We start from the raw sequence: 15,517 nt of genomic DNA, 5'->3' as shown, positions 1-15,517 counted from the left end.
TACATGGTGTGATCAGCAAGTTTGCAGATGACATGAAGATGGCTGGACTGGCAGACAGTGAGGAGCAGTGTCTGGCAATACAACGGGATATAGATGGACTGGTATATTGGGCAGATAAATGGCAGATGGAATTTAATCCTGATAAATGCGAGGTGATGCATTTTGGAAGAAATAATGTAGGGGGGAGTTATATGATAAAGGGTAAACCTATTAAGAGTGTAGAAATGCAGAGGGACCTGGGGGTGCAAGTGCACAAGTCTTTGAAGGTGGCATTACAGGTGGAGAAGGTTGCGAAGAAAGCTTATGGTATGCTAGCCTTTATAGGAAGGGATATAGAGTACAAGAGCTGGCATTTAATGTTGCAGTTGTATAGAACGTTGGTGAGACCACATTTGGAGTACTGCATCCAGTTCTGGTCACCTTACTACCAGAAGGACTTGGAGACCCTGGAGAGAGTGCAGAGGAGGTTTACCAGGATGCTGCCTGGTATGGACGGACTGGGTTATGAGGAAAGATTGAGCAAATTGGGGCTGTTTTCCTTAGAAAGATGGAGAATGAGGGGAGATCTAATAGAGGTGTATAAGATTATGAAGGGTATAGATAGAGTAAACAGTGGTAAGTTTTTTCCTAGATTGGAAACAAATATTACGAGGAGCCATGGGCTTAGGGTGAGGGGGCGAGGTATAATTCGGATGTTAGAGGGAGGTTTTTCACACAGAGGGTTGTAGGGGTATGGAATAGTCTGCCAAGTAAGGTGGTGGAGGCAGACACGCTGGAGTTGTTTAAGGGATACTTAGATAGGCACATGAGCAGAATAGAGATGGAGGGATATAGGAGACTGTTTTAAATAAGGATCAAGAGCCTTGGGACATTCCTGGGAATCAATTGATTCCTATGGACCTTCCAACATATTTTCTGGCTCGCTTGTTTAACTTTTGAGCTCTGGGGATTCCCTTGAATGTGAGTATAAGGATGTGCATGTTATTGATGTTTTTCTCTTTTAATCCACAGGTGCTTCGGTCCGCCTTGTTGTCCAACAAGGGGCATACACGCAGTGGGTTGTGCGAGGGCTGCTCTTGGATGTTTCGAGAGTTGCCTAGTGCTTCACGTCGTTAGTGTACACTTAAACCGGACCAGTCGACAGGCAACACGACGGCTCAGTGACTATCACTGTTTGCTGTGCAGAGACATGGATTTAGGCCAGTATCTGTGGGAGTTTGCGCATTCTCCCCGTGCTTGCGTGGGTTTTCTCCGGGTGCTCTGGTTTCCTCCCACACCCCAAAGATGTGCTGTTAGGCTGATTTGTGTAACAAATTGTCCCTAAATTAGTCTCCCCTCAATCTGGTTTCCAATGTGGAGTGCTGTAGGCATAGACAAGGGCCATGGGTGGAAGAGGGAACTCACAATGTTAAAATGGCAGCGCGGGCTCATTGGGCCAAACGGCCTGTTTCCCGTGCTGTGTTGTTCTTTGTTCTTTGAGCACTTGGTCCAAAGCCTTGTATGCTATGGCGTTTCAAATGTTCGTCTAGATGCATTATAATGTTATAAGGGTGCCTGCCTCTTCAACCCTTTGAGTTCCCAATTCCCACCACCTCTGGGTCCAAACATTTTTCCGTAAAACCCCTCTAAATTTCCTGCTTCTATGCCCCCTGGTTACCAACCCTCCACTTAGAGGAAACATCCCTTCTCTCTACCCAATCGATACCTCTTATAACATTTTACACCTCAATCACGTCCCTCTCCCCCCCCCCCCCCCCCCCCCCCCGGCCTTCTTTGTTCAAGGAACAACAATCCCAGACTAAACTGATGTGAAAAATGGACTTCATGCTCAGATTTTCGAGCATTTTCTCTTTTGGTTTCGTCTGCACAATGGTAGTCATTCGACCAATGATGTAATCAATAGATATATGTGTGATAGGTAAACTGATGAATTATATCTGGGGTTTCATTCCTTTCAGACCTCATAGTGGCCTGCTAGGTAATTTCAGAAGGTAGCTTGGAGCTAACTATATTGCTGTGGGTCTGGACTCACACCTGGACTACACCATTTGAGGATTGCAGCTTTTCCCAGAGTATTTGCCTAGACCTCCGTATTACCAACACATTGACTTTACCAGTAATCCCTGGCCTCCCGCTATGTACGCAGTATACTCAGGATTGTAATGTGATAGAGATTGAAAAATCTGATTTTTGATGCACAAAAGCTATTGGCTCAATGAGCAAGTCCCTGTTCCTATTCCAAATAACAGCATGAGATCCATTTCTATCCGTGAACATAAGGCAGATGGACACATTGTGAAAACCCATTCAAGGATATAGATCTCCCACAGAACTGTAACGGAACATCAGCCACGAAATTTGTGTCCAAACCCTGTGATCCAGAACTTGACATGTTTATTTGGTAGCAAAAGCCACTAGCTCCGAAAGCTCCAGGCTTTAACTTGGTGTTGTGAGACTTCTTACTGTGTTTACCCCAGTCCAACACTTGCATCTCCAGAGCTTACACAGAGAATGAGTCCTAGTCTACACGACTCTTCTCCAGCCTCCTGTCACTTTCTCACAGCAACTATAAGTTCAATTCCTTTTTGAAATTTGATTGGGTTTCTGCTTCTGGCCCATCCCTTCAGGTAGTGAATTCCTGACCATAATGATCAAAGAACAAAGAAAATTACAGCTCAGGAACAGGCCCTTCAGCCCTCCAAGCCTGCACCGACCATGCTGCCCAACTTAACTGAAACTCCCTACCCTTCCAGAACCATATCCCTCTATTTCCATCCTATTCACGTACTTGTCAAGGTGCCCCTTAAAAGTCACTACCTTATCTGCTTCCTCTACCTCCCTAGCAACAAGTTCCAGGCACCTACTACTCTTTGTGTAAAAAATCTGCCTCATATATCTCCTTTAAACCTTGCCCCCCCGCCACCTTAAACCAATGCCACCCTGGTAATTGACTCTTCCACCCTGGGAAAAAGCTTCTAGCTTTCCACTCTGTCCATGCTTCTCATAATCTTGTAGACTTCTATCAGTCTCCCCTCAACTTCCGTCACTCCAGTGAGAACAAGCCAGGTTTCTCCAATCTCTCCTCACAGCTAATACCAGGCAACATCCTGGTAAATCTTTTCTGTACCCTCTCCACATCCTTCTGGTAGTGTGGCAACCAGAACTGAACACTATATTCCAAATGCGGCCTAACTAAGTTTCTATAAAACTGCAATATGATTTGCCAATTTTTAAACTTAGTACCCCAGTCGATGAGGGCAAGCACGCCATATGCCTTCTTGACTACCTTCTCCACCTCTTTCAGTGACCTGTGTATATGTACACCCAGATCCCTTTGCCTATCAATACTCTTAAGGTTTCTGCCATTTACTGTATATTTCCTATCTGTATTAGACCTTCCAAAATGCATTACCTCACATTTATCTGGATTAAGCTCGACCTGCCATCTCTCCGCCCAAGTCTCCAGCTGATCCATATCCTGCTGTACCCTCTGATAGTCTTCATCATCCGCAAATCCACCAACCTTTGTGTCATCTGCAAACTTACTAATCAATCCAGTTACATTTTCCTCCAAATCATTTATATACATTACAAACAGCAAAAGTCCCAACTCTGATCCCTGAGGAAGTCCACTTGTCACAGCCCTCCATTCAGAAACACATCCTTCCAATGCTACCCTCTGTCTTCGCTGAACAAGCCAGTTCTGTATCCACCTTCCTAGCTCACCTCTGATCCCATGCAACTTCACCTTCTGCACCAGTCTGCCCTGAGGGACCTTGTCAAAGGCCTTACTGAAATCCATGTAGATAACATCCACAGCCCGACCCTCATCAATCATTTTCGGCCTTCCTCAAAAAACTTGATCAAGTTCATGAGACACAACCTCCCCTTCACAAGACCGTGTTGCCTCTCACTAATCGCTGCATACATATTTGTTGTCCTCATTTTGTTACACAAATCACGTGATATAATTTTCTTATTTCAGAGGTAAAGTTAAAATGCACTTCACTTGCAAATACAATACTGCAGAGCTGTAAAGAAAACTGCCAATTGGTTATTACTTCACACTGTTGCACAGTGAAGGTTAGCATCATGCATATACATTTTTTTACACTCAGTTGGCTATCATCCTGAGCAGTAGAGAAAGGGGTTGGATAACAGATGTAGAGTGAGTGATAAATCAGCTGATATAAAACAACTTTCAGTTCTTTCTGATCACACACTCACCTTCAGTTCTTTCTGAGTCAGAGCGTTGCGTCTGCGCAAGTGTATATTGTTCTCAGTGGGGCTTCCAAGAACATTGAAGTTAATTTGCATATCGATTTCCTCCTCTCTCTTAAGGAAAGCAATGTGATACTGTGATAGAGCTTCCAATGCGACCACTGTGTCCTTCAGAGAAAAGAAACTGCTTTTCAGATACTTAAAATACACAGATGAAACACATTACTACTGCACATGGAAGTGGGCTTCATTTTATGCTCTGTTACCTTGGCCATGTATTTGCTAACTTGATGTGGAGATGCCAGCATTGGACTGGGGTAAGCACAGAAAGAAGTTTCACAGCACCAAGTTAAAGTCCAACATGTTTATTCGGTAGCAAAAGCCACTAGCTTTCGGAGCACTGCTCCTTTGTCAGGTAAGTGGGAGTTCTGTTCACAACAGGGCATACAAAGACACGAACACAATTTACAAAATAATAGTTGGAATGCGAGTCTTTATAGCTAATCAAGTCTTAAAGGTACAGACAATGTGAATGGAGAGAGTGTTAAGCACTGGTTAAAGAGATGTGTATTGTCTCCAGACAGGACAGTAAGTGAGATTTTGCAAGCCCAGGTAAATTGCGGGGGTTACAGATAGTGTGACATGAACCCAAGATCCTGGTTGAGGCCATCCTCATGTGTGCGGAACTTGGCTATCAGTCTCTGCTCAGCGACTGTGCATTGTTGTGTGTTGGGAAGGCTGCCTTGGAGAATACTTACCCAAAGATCAGAGGCCAAATGCCCGTGATGGCTGAAGTGTTCCCCAACAGGAAGAGAACTGATGATTGTTGAGCAGTGTTCATTCTTCCATTGTCTTAGCATCTGCATGGTCTCCCCAATGTACCATGACTCGGAATATCCTTTCCTGCAGCATATCTGGTAGACAATGTTGGCCAAGTTGCAAGAATATATACCATGTACTTGGTGGATGGTAGTCTCACATAAGGCGATGGCATCCGGGTTGATGATCCGGCATGTCTTGCAGAGGTTGCTGTGGCAGGGTTGTGTGGTGTCGTGGTCACTGTTCTCCTGAAGGCTGGGTAGTTTGCTGTGGACAATGGTCTGTTTGATGCTGTGCGGTTGTTTGAAGGCAAGAAGTGGGGGTGTGGGGATGGCCTTGGCGAGATGTTCGTTTTCATCAATGACATGCTGAAGGCTCCAGAGAAAACACTGTAGCTTCTCCATTCCGGAGAAGTACTGGACAATGAAGGGTACTCTGTCCACCGTGTCCTGTGTTTGTCTTCTGAGGAGGTGGGTGCAGTTTTTCGCGTCAGAACAGTCGATCGATGAGTCGAGCGCCATATTCTTTCAGCACCTGGAGGTCTCTGTTGTGATCCTTCTCATCTCAGCAGATCCTGTGTATACGGAGGGCTTGTCTGTAGGGGATGGTATCTTTAGGGTATTTAGGGTGGAAGCTGGAGAAGTGGAGCATCGTGAGGTTATCTGTGGGCTTGCGGTACAGTGAGGTGCTGAGATGACCATCCTTGATTGAGATGCGTGTGATTGTTCACCTGAATCACTGAAGCAACTATATGATGACATCAACAAGTTCCATCCCATCATCAGACTCACCATGGACTATTCTCCGGAATCGGTTGCATTCTTAGACACACGCACCTTCATCCAGGACGGTCACCTCAGAAATTCACTGTACTGCAAGCCCACGGGTAACGTCACAATGCTCCGTTTCTCCAACTTTCACTCTAAACATGTTAAAGAAGCCATTCCCTACGGACAAGCCCTCCATATACACAGGATCTGCTCAGGTGAGGAGGATCGCAACAGGCACTTCCAGACATTGAAAGATGTCATCATAAGAACAGGATATGGCACTCGACTCATCGATCGACAGTTCTGACGCACAAAAGTGAAAAACCGCACCGACCTCCTCAGAAGATGTGCAGGTTAGGTTGATTGGCCGTGCTAAATTGCCCCTGAGTTTGCGATGCCTAGGTTAGAGGGATTAGTGGGTAAAATATGTAGGGATATGGGAGTAGGGCCTGGGTGGGATTGTGGTCGGTGCAGACTCAAAGAGCCAAATGGCCTCTTTCTGTACTGTAGGGATTCTGATTCTATGATTCTAAGACAAACACAGGATATGGTGGATAAAGTACCCTTCATCATCTTGTACTTTCCTGGACCGGAGAAGCTATGACATCTTCTCTGGAGCCTTCAGCATGTCATTGATGAAGACGAACATCTCGCCAAGGCCATCCCCACACCGCCACTTCTTGCCTTCAAACAACCGTACAACATCAAGCAGACTATTGTCTGCAGCAAACTATCCAGCCTTCAGGAAAACAGTGAACAGGACTCCACACAACCCTGCCACAGCAACCTCTGCAAGATGTGCCAGATCATCGACATGGATACATCATCTCACATGAGAATAACGTCCACCAGGTACACGGTACATACTCTTGCAACTCGGCCAACATTGTCTACCTGATACACTGCAGGAAAGGATGTCCTGAGGCATGGTACACTGGGGAGACCATGCAGATGCTACAACGGATGAATGAACATCGCTCGACAATCACCAGGCAAAAGTGTTCTCTTCCTGTGGGGAACACTTCAGTGGTCACGGGAATTTGGCCTCTGATCTTCAGGTAAGTATTCTCCAAGTCGGCCTTCACGAAACACAACGCAGAGTCGCTGAGCAGAGACTGATAGCCAAGTTCCGCACACATGAGGATGGTCCCAACCGGGATCTTGGGTTCACGTCACACTATCTGTAACCCCCCCCCGGCCCCCCGGCTTGCCTGTGATTGCAACATCTCACTAACTGTCCTGCCTGGAGACAATACACATCTCTGTAACCTGTGCTTAACACTCTCTCCACTCACATTGTCTGTACCTTTAAGACTTGATTACCTGTAAAGACTTGCAATTGAACCATTATTTTATAAATTGAGTTTGTATCTTTATATGCCCTGTTTGTGAACTGAACTCTCACTTACCTGATGAAGGAGCAGCACTCCAAAAGCTACTGGCTTTTGCTGCCAAATAAACCTGTTGGACTTTAACCTGGTGTTGTGAGACTTCTTACTTTGCGAACTTGCTCAGGGTTGGTCAAAGTAAAGCAAAGTAAAAGAGTATGAATAACTTGACAATGCACCTGGGAATGAATAATGCTGACTGATTGTAAACACTGACTACAATTTAACATCAACAGCATGAACTGAGCTCCAGTTAGTGGAAAATCATGTCACCTGGGTGGAGCGGAATCCCCCATCATAGTTTTGCTGCTCCGTTAACCAATTCACAATCGGCATGGCATAGTCAATATCATTCCTCAATAGCGTTTGAAGTAAGGCATAGGACGTCGTTTCTATTGTGATAGCTGAAGCCTGTTTTCCACTGGGCGTCAATGCTTCATCTACTTTCCAGTATCGAATATCCTGCTCTGTGATTGTAATGAAGAAATTATCTCAGGAAGACATGTATAGTCGAGAAAACAAATTCACAGCCTGGAAAATGTGTGATTTATTCAAAAGTTGCGATATCTATAATATAATCTTAATTTTTTTTCCCATCATCAATGACAGTCTGTCAAGTCTGGTTATTTTATGTGCTTGCTCCTATGCGCAAGAATTATATTATCTATACATCAGACTTCTGGTAACATATATTTTTTGAATGCATTACGAAGTGCATTCACCAAAGCCACTGCCATTTCATCCACAAGTCATGTTAAATGCATGCTTGCACTCATATACTCTTTGAGAAGACCATAAAGTAAACTTTCAATCTGAAATTAAACAAAATGGGGGTGGGGAAAGGGTCAATGACAATAAAGACAATTACCAACTGGCTCTGATTCATTAACGTTACATTTGTTTACAGCATTGTAGCAAGGGTTGCGATTAGCTCCACGACTTCTTTGCTGGAACATAAGTATCATTGGAGTGAATTTTATGTTCTCATTCTGCATTTGCCTGGAATGAACTAAACGTCAAAGGCATTTGAACACGTTTCTTATAGCATAGATGGAATTTCCACCATGCAGATGCTGGTTCAAAAGAAAAAAAGTAATGGTTTCAAAGCGAAAAGGGAAAATTATTAAATTCTAATGGCTGCTGCGTATCATGACCAGATTTTAAAAATGCTAAATTGGCTGGAAGTTACATTTGGATATTGCTCTCTAATGAGAGACACCACAGAACTACAATGCTTTTTTTTCTACTTTCAAATAATTTGGTTGTGTATTTTACCACTTAAATACTAATTCTTTGATGCAATTGGTGCTAATATTTTGATACAACATATGTTGCAATTCAACCAGACCAAATGGGTTAGAAATCAGCCAATCAGAATTTTCTATGATCACAATTCTAATCCTTGTAATGCATCATAACAAGAGCAAGAATAGCAACTGCCATGGATGTAGCACTGTTCTTGTAATTCAGTATTTTAAACCCATCAGATGAGCATTCTGAAAAGTCAACAAAGATTATACTGAGCTGCATATGAGTAGAGCAAAAAGAGATCAAAAATGTTTTTCAAAAACAAAGTCATGAAGTAAGAATGTGAGGCAAGAAGGGAGAGGTTTCCAGGGAGGGAATTCCAGAACATAGAGCCAAGACCAGCGACGGTACATTGATTAAAATAGGGAGTCGGGAGGGGCGTGTGGAGAGTAGTTTCTACAAGCCAGAACCACAGCTTCACACATTTATTTTCTTGACACAAATTATACAGGTTAGGAAGGGCAATTACAAGGTGGGGGCATTTGAAATCAAATGTAATAATTTGAAATACTTGGAACTAATATAGACCAGTGAGCACAGGGAACATAGAGGGACAAGACTTGCTGAGGCCTACGAAACAGACAGCACAATTTGGGAAGCATAAAGCATGAGGGAGAGCAGGCAGGAGATTGTTGGATCTGTGTAGGGTAGTCAAAATGCATATGTGAATGAGGGTTTCAGAGCAGATGAGATAAAGGCATAGGGAAAACATTTTTGAAGATGGAATTAGATGCTCGTACTGATGGTGCCAGCAGAGAGTTCCAACTTGGTAAAGCGCAGCAGTGGAATAGTGAACACATTGGTTTGAACAGAGACTGTTGCTAGGGAACATCAGGAGTCAGAGCGAGGAAAGAGAGGGGGCAATTCTCCTAAAAAAAAACTCGTAAGTATTGAATTTGTGTGAAAACTGGAGTAAATCTTGCTGTTTTTTTCAGTGTGAGTTTAAAAAAGAATCCTCCACATTGTGAGCACTGCAGAATGCTCTAGCATCAATCATGTTAAAATTCAGTGGACGGGGAGGCCTATTCCCACCCGAGATGCTGGCAGCTTGGCACTGAGCAGACCACTGTGCCAAGTGGTCTGTCAATGCCAAGATCGGAGCATGCACAGTGGCCCCTGTCTGATGATTACTAGCCAACTCGATCACTGGCCACCTATTACTGACCCCCAAACATGCCTGAGTCCAGCCCCAATATGCCTCATCCATCCCGCCTCGATCTCCCACTATGGCCAGCCCCCAGTCGGTGGCCTCCTTCCCTCCCCCACCTATCCCAACTGCAGAGTGGAAATGGGAACCCCTCAAATTAAATTTAAGCTGTCCTCGGGGTCAGGGCTCAGGGTTCGGGAGCTGAACTCGGGGTCAAGGTTCAGGGTTCGGTACCTGAAGTCGGAATCAGGGTTCAGGGTTCGGGAGCTGAACTCGGGGTCAGGGCTCAGGGTTCGGGAGCTGAACCCGGGGTCAGGGCTCAGGGTTCGGGAGCTGAACCCGGGGTCAGGGCTCAGGGTTCGGGGGCTGAACTCGGGGTCAGGGCTCAGGGTTCGGGGGCTGAACTCGGGGTCAGGGCTCAGGGTTCGGGGGCTGAACTCGGGGTCAGGGCTCAGGGTTCGGGGGCTGAACTCGGGGTCAGGGCTCAGGGTTCGGGGGCTGAACTCGGGGTCAGGGCTCAGGGTTCGGGGGCTGAACTCGGGGTCAGGGCTCAGGGTTCGGGGGCTGAACTCGGGGTCAGGGCTCAGGGTTCGGGGGCTGAACTCGGGGTCAGGGCTCAGGGTTCCGGAGCTGAACTCGGGGTCAGGGCTCAGGGTTCGGGAGCTGAACTCGGGGTCAGGGCTCAGGGTTCGGGGGCTGAACTCGGCGTCAGGGCTCAGGGTTCGGGAGCTGAACTCGGGGTCAGGGATCAGGGTTCGGGAGCTGAACTCGGGGTCAGGGCTCAGGGTTGGGGGCTGAACTCGGGGTCAGGGCTCAGGGTTCGGGAGCTGAACTCAGGGTCAGGGTCAGGGTTCAGGAGCTGAACTCGGGGTCAGGGTCAGGGTTCGGGAGCTGAACTCGGGAACGGGGCTCAGGGTTCTGGGCCTGACCACAGGGTCAGGGGTCATGGTTCAGCGCCTGTCCTCGGGGTCAGGGCTCAGGGTTCGGGAGCTGAACTCGGGGTCAGGGCTCAGGGTTCGGGAGCTGAACTCGGGGTCAGGGTTCAGGGTTCGGGAGCTGAACTCGGGGTCAGGGTTCAGGGTTCGGGAGCTGAACTCGGGGTCATGGTTCAGAGTTCAGGAGCTGAACTCGGGGTCAGGGTTCAAGGTTCGGGAGCTGAACTCGGGGTCAGGGTTCAGAGTTCGGGAGCTGAACCCGCGGTCAGGGCTCAGGGTTCTGGGTCTGTCCTCGGGGTCAGGGCTCAGGGTTCGGGATATTAAGTTGGGTCAGGGTCAGGTTCAGGGTTTTTGGAGCTGAACTTGGGGTAGGGTCAGGGTTTGGGAGCTGAATGGAGATTTTAAACAGTCCCCTACACCAAATAGAGATTTTAAACAGTGCCCTACACTAAACAGAGATTTTAAACAGTGCCCTACACCAAACAGAGATTTTAAACAGTGCCCTGCACTAAACAGAGATTTTAAACAGTATTGTACACTAAACAGAGATTTTAAACAGTGCCCTACACTAAAGAGAGATTTTAAACAGTGCCCTACACTAAACAGAGATTTTAAACACTGCCCTACACTAAACAGAGATTTTAAACAGTGCCCTAAACCAAACAGAGTTATTAAACAGTGCCCTAAACCAAACAGAGTTTTTAAACAGTGCCCTACACTAAACAGAGATTTTAAACAGTGCCCGACACTAAACAGAGATTTTAAACAGTGCCCTGCACTAAACAGAGATTTTAAACAGTGCCCTACACTAAACAGAGATTTTAAACACTGCCCTACACTAAACAGAGATTTTAAACAGTGCCCTACACTAAACAGAGATTTTAAACAGTGCCCTACACTAAACAGAGATTTTAAACAGTGCCCTACACTAAACAGAGATTTTAAACAGTGCCGTACACTAAACAGAGATTTTAAACAGTGCCCGACACTAAACAGAGATTTTAAACAGTGCCCTACACTAAACAGAGATTTTAAACAGTACCCTACACTAAACAGAGATTTTAAACAGTGCCCTACACTAAACAGAGATTTTAAACAGTGCCCTACACTAAACAGAGATTTTAAACAGTGCCATACACTAAACAGAGATTTTAAACAGTGCCCTACACTAAACAGAGATTTTAAACAGTGCCCTACACTAAACGGAGATTTTAAACAGTGCCCGACACTAAACAGAGATTTTAAACAGTGCCCTACACTAAACAGAGATTTTAAACAGTGCCCTACACTAAACAGAGATTTTAAACAGTGCCCTACACTAAACAGAGATTTTAAACAGTGCCCTACACTAAACAGAGATTTTAAACAGTGCCATACACTAAACAGAGATTTTAAACAGTGCCCTACACTAAACAGAGATTTTAAACAGTGCCCTACACTAAACGGAGATTTTAAACAGTGCCCGACACTAAACAGAGATTTTAAACAGTGCCCTACACTAAACAGAGATTTTAAACAGTGCCCTACACTAAACAGAGATTTTAAACAGTGCCCTACACTAAACAGAGATTTTAAACAGTGCCCTACACTAAACGGAGATTTTAAATAGTGCTGTTAACGGACAAAAAATTTTATGAAATTGGGCACACAAAATGGGAGCAAACTGAAGCTATCCTCAGAGCCCTCCACTAAAATCATAAAGTAACAGACACTGATCAGTCGGCAAGAGCTTTTAGAATGCAAATGATTGCTAGCACATAAGGGAAATTGGACAGGATGCACCTACAGGAACTAAATTAAAGAACACATTCCCACCCCATCAAAATCAGCACTTCCTCACCAGTCAAACAACCCATGGAGACACCTAAAATTAACACAGTTAAGGAAGCTTCCCTGGCCCCTCAAAACTCTTGAGATCAATAACACACCGATGGTTCAAACCCCAGAGATTCCAGACCATTGATAACCAACCAGATGGTGCTCGACAGACTGGAGGGGGCTGATTGTGGATAAGTCCCCAGGACCGGATGGAATGCATCCGAGGGTTCTGAAAGAAATGGCGGAGGTTATACTGGATGCCTTGGTGGTTATTTTCAGACGTCGCTGGATTCCGGGGAAGTGCCGGAAGATTGGAAAACGGCTAATGTTACGCCGTTGTTTAAGAAGGGTGCCAGGCAAAAGGCGGGGAATTATAGGCCGGTTAGTTTAACGTCTGTGGTAGGTAAAATGTTAGAATCTGTCATTAAGGAGGAAATTGCGAGGCACCTTGAAGGGAATTGCTTGATAGGGCAGATGCAGCACGGTTTCATTAAAGGGAAGTCGTGTCTGACAAATTTACTGGAGTTCTATGAGGATGTGTCTAGGGCAGTGGATAGAGGAGAGCCGGTGGATGTGGTCTTTCTGGATTTTCAGAAGGCGTTTGACAAGGTACCTCACAAGAGGTTATTGCAGAAGGTCAGGGGACATGGAGTTGGGGGTAGGGTGTTAGCGTGGATAGAGGATTGGTTGTCAAATGGGAGGCAGAGAGTGGGGGTCAATGGGTGCTATTCGGATTGGCGGTTGGTGACTAGTGGGGTGCCCCAGGGGTCGGTGCTGGGGCCTCAGCTATTTACCATTTATATAGATGATCTGGAGGAGGGAACCGAGTGTAGGGTGTCGAAATTTGCTGATGACACCAAGATTGGGGGAAAGGCAAATTGTGCGGAGGGTGTGGAGAGTCTGCAGAAGGATCTAGATAGGCTGGGCGAATGGGCCAGGAAATGGCAAATGGAATTTAATGTTGGCAAGTGTGAGGTGGTCCACTTTGGTAGGAATAATGGTAGGAAGGACTATTACTTACGTGGCGAAAAACTGCAGCAGGCGACGGTGCAGAGGGACCTCGGGGTCCTTGTGCATGAGTCGCAAAAACCCAGCTTGCAGGTGCAGCAGGTGGTTAGGAAGGCGAATGGGATGCTGGCCTTCATAGCGAGAGGGATTGAATATAAAAGTAGGGAGGTCTTGCTGCAGCTGTATAGGGCACTGGTGAGGCCGCAGCTGGAGTACTGTGTGCAGTTTTGGGCGCCGCACCTGCGCAAGGATATTTTGGCCTTGGAGGGAGTGCAGAGGAGGTTTACTAGGCTGATACCGGAGTTGAGGGGATTGAGCTATGAGGAGAGGCTGAATAAACTAGGCTTGTACTCGTTAGAGTTTAGAAGAATGAGGGGAGATCTCATTGAGACATATAAGATGATGAATGGGATGGATAGGATAGAGGTGGAGAGACTCTTCCCGCTCAAAAAAGACAATAGGACTAGAGGGCACAGCCTCAAGATAAAGGGGGGGGCGGTTTAGAACGGAGTTGAGGAGGAACTTCTTCACTCAAAGGGTGGTGAATCTCTGGAATTCTCTGCCCGTTGAAGTGGTGGAGGCTGCCTCGCTCAATATTTTTAAGACGCGGGTTGATGGGTTTTTGATAAGAGAGGGGATTAAGGGTTATGGGGAGAGGGCGGGAAAGTGGAACTGAGCCACGACAGATCAGCCATGATCTTATTGAATGGCGGGGCAGGCTCGAAGGGCTAGATGACCTACTCCTGCTCCTATTTCTTATGTTCTTATGTTCTTATGTTCAACCCACCGATCACCTCCGGAGCCCATGCCCTATTGGACTCTGCCCCCATTAGGCCCCATTGGCATTGCCCAATGCCCAGTGGGCAGTGCCATGATGGCCCTTGGGCATTGGCACTTTGCCCCTTGTGCAGTTCCAGGGCACCCAGGCTGGTATTGCCAAGGTGGCAATGCCAGGGGCATCCTCCCCCCACCTGACCGTCTAAGGGGCCTCAATTGCCCCACCCCCCCTTTCACTCCAATGGGGTAAGGCCACTGGTTCCTGCAGGTGGGGAGCTACTGTGAACCCCACTGGAGTGAATTACTCCTGGCGGTGGGGTGGAAGAATCTAGTGGGCCCGGAGACTTCAATCCCAGGCCCACTAATTGTACTTAAGTTACATTTAAATTGCTCTATGATACAGCTCCACTCCAATTTCCTGTGCTGAGCTGACGGTGTCGGAAATCTGATGTTAGGAGACATGCTCAGGCCAGATGTCCAACGCAAATAGGCCAACACTAGAGTCTCCTGGCCCACTGTGCTAAAAAAACTCATTGCAGCAGGATGGGAGAATCACCCTCCCTCAGAATTTACAGCAGCAGGAAAAGCTTGCATTTTGTCTTCCCAATACGTGATTGGAGAATTTCTTGTTCAACCACTTTTGGATATGAGAGTAGAAGTCTAACAGTTCAGAGACAGTAAAGAAGCTGAGCATTGGATGGCTGAGCTGGTGCCTTCAGTGTGTAACTGAAAAATAATGTTGTTCTTTTGAATAATGTCACCAAGGGGAAGGACACAAAGAGAAGACAATTTTGATTTACAAGAATGTTGCAAGGGTTGGAAAAATGCAGCTACAAGGCAGCTACAAGGTACTGTACAGGCACAGTATAGGAATGAGATAGAGAATTGGTGATTCTCTGGATCACCAACAACCTATCCTGGTCCCTCCATGCCAACTCTATAGTTAAGAAAGCCTACCAACAGCGCTACTTCCTCAGACGATTGAAGAAATTTGGCACATCAGCTACGGCTATCACCAGCTTTTACAGATCATAAAGTCCTATGCAGACAATGCAGAAGGAGTCTGCACCAACCACAATTCCAACCCGGCCCTATCCCCATAACTCCATGCATTTACCCTAGCCAGTCGCACAGACACTAAGGAGCAATTTAGCATGGCCAATCCACCTAACCAGTACATCTTTCGACTGTGGGGGCAAACTGAAGCACCTGGAGGAAACCTACGCAGACACAGGGAGAATGTGCAAACTCCACACAGACAGTGACCCAGGAATCGAACCTGGGTCCCTGGTGCTGTGATACAGCACTGTGCTGCCCCCCACAGGT

General features: G+C 46.3%; 1 protein-coding gene across 1 annotated transcript in view; it reads right to left on the bottom strand.

Annotated features, from left to right (window-relative positions):
- The window catches only part of LOC145348606 (complement C4-like), a 275,511-nt gene that overhangs the window by 39,010 nt on the left and 220,984 nt on the right, over positions 1 to 15,517 (bottom strand). The window contains exons 29-30 of the mRNA XM_080196782.1: positions 7,472 to 7,665; positions 4,228 to 4,389 (exon numbers count right to left, since the gene is read on the bottom strand). Coding sequence (XP_080052908.1) covers positions 4,228 to 4,389; positions 7,472 to 7,665 — 356 coding nt within the window. The remainder of the gene's footprint in view (positions 1 to 4,227; positions 4,390 to 7,471; positions 7,666 to 15,517) is intronic.

Source organism: Carcharhinus amblyrhynchos, chromosome 9 (assembly GCF_965287045.1).
Source record: "Carcharhinus amblyrhynchos chromosome 9, sCarAmb.v2.hapA, whole genome shotgun sequence".
In the NCBI taxonomy this organism is placed as follows: Eukaryota; Metazoa; Chordata; class Chondrichthyes; order Carcharhiniformes; family Carcharhinidae; genus Carcharhinus; species Carcharhinus amblyrhynchos.
The sequence above is the reverse complement of the archived record's forward strand: the minus strand, read 5'-3'. Positions and strand labels throughout refer to the sequence as shown.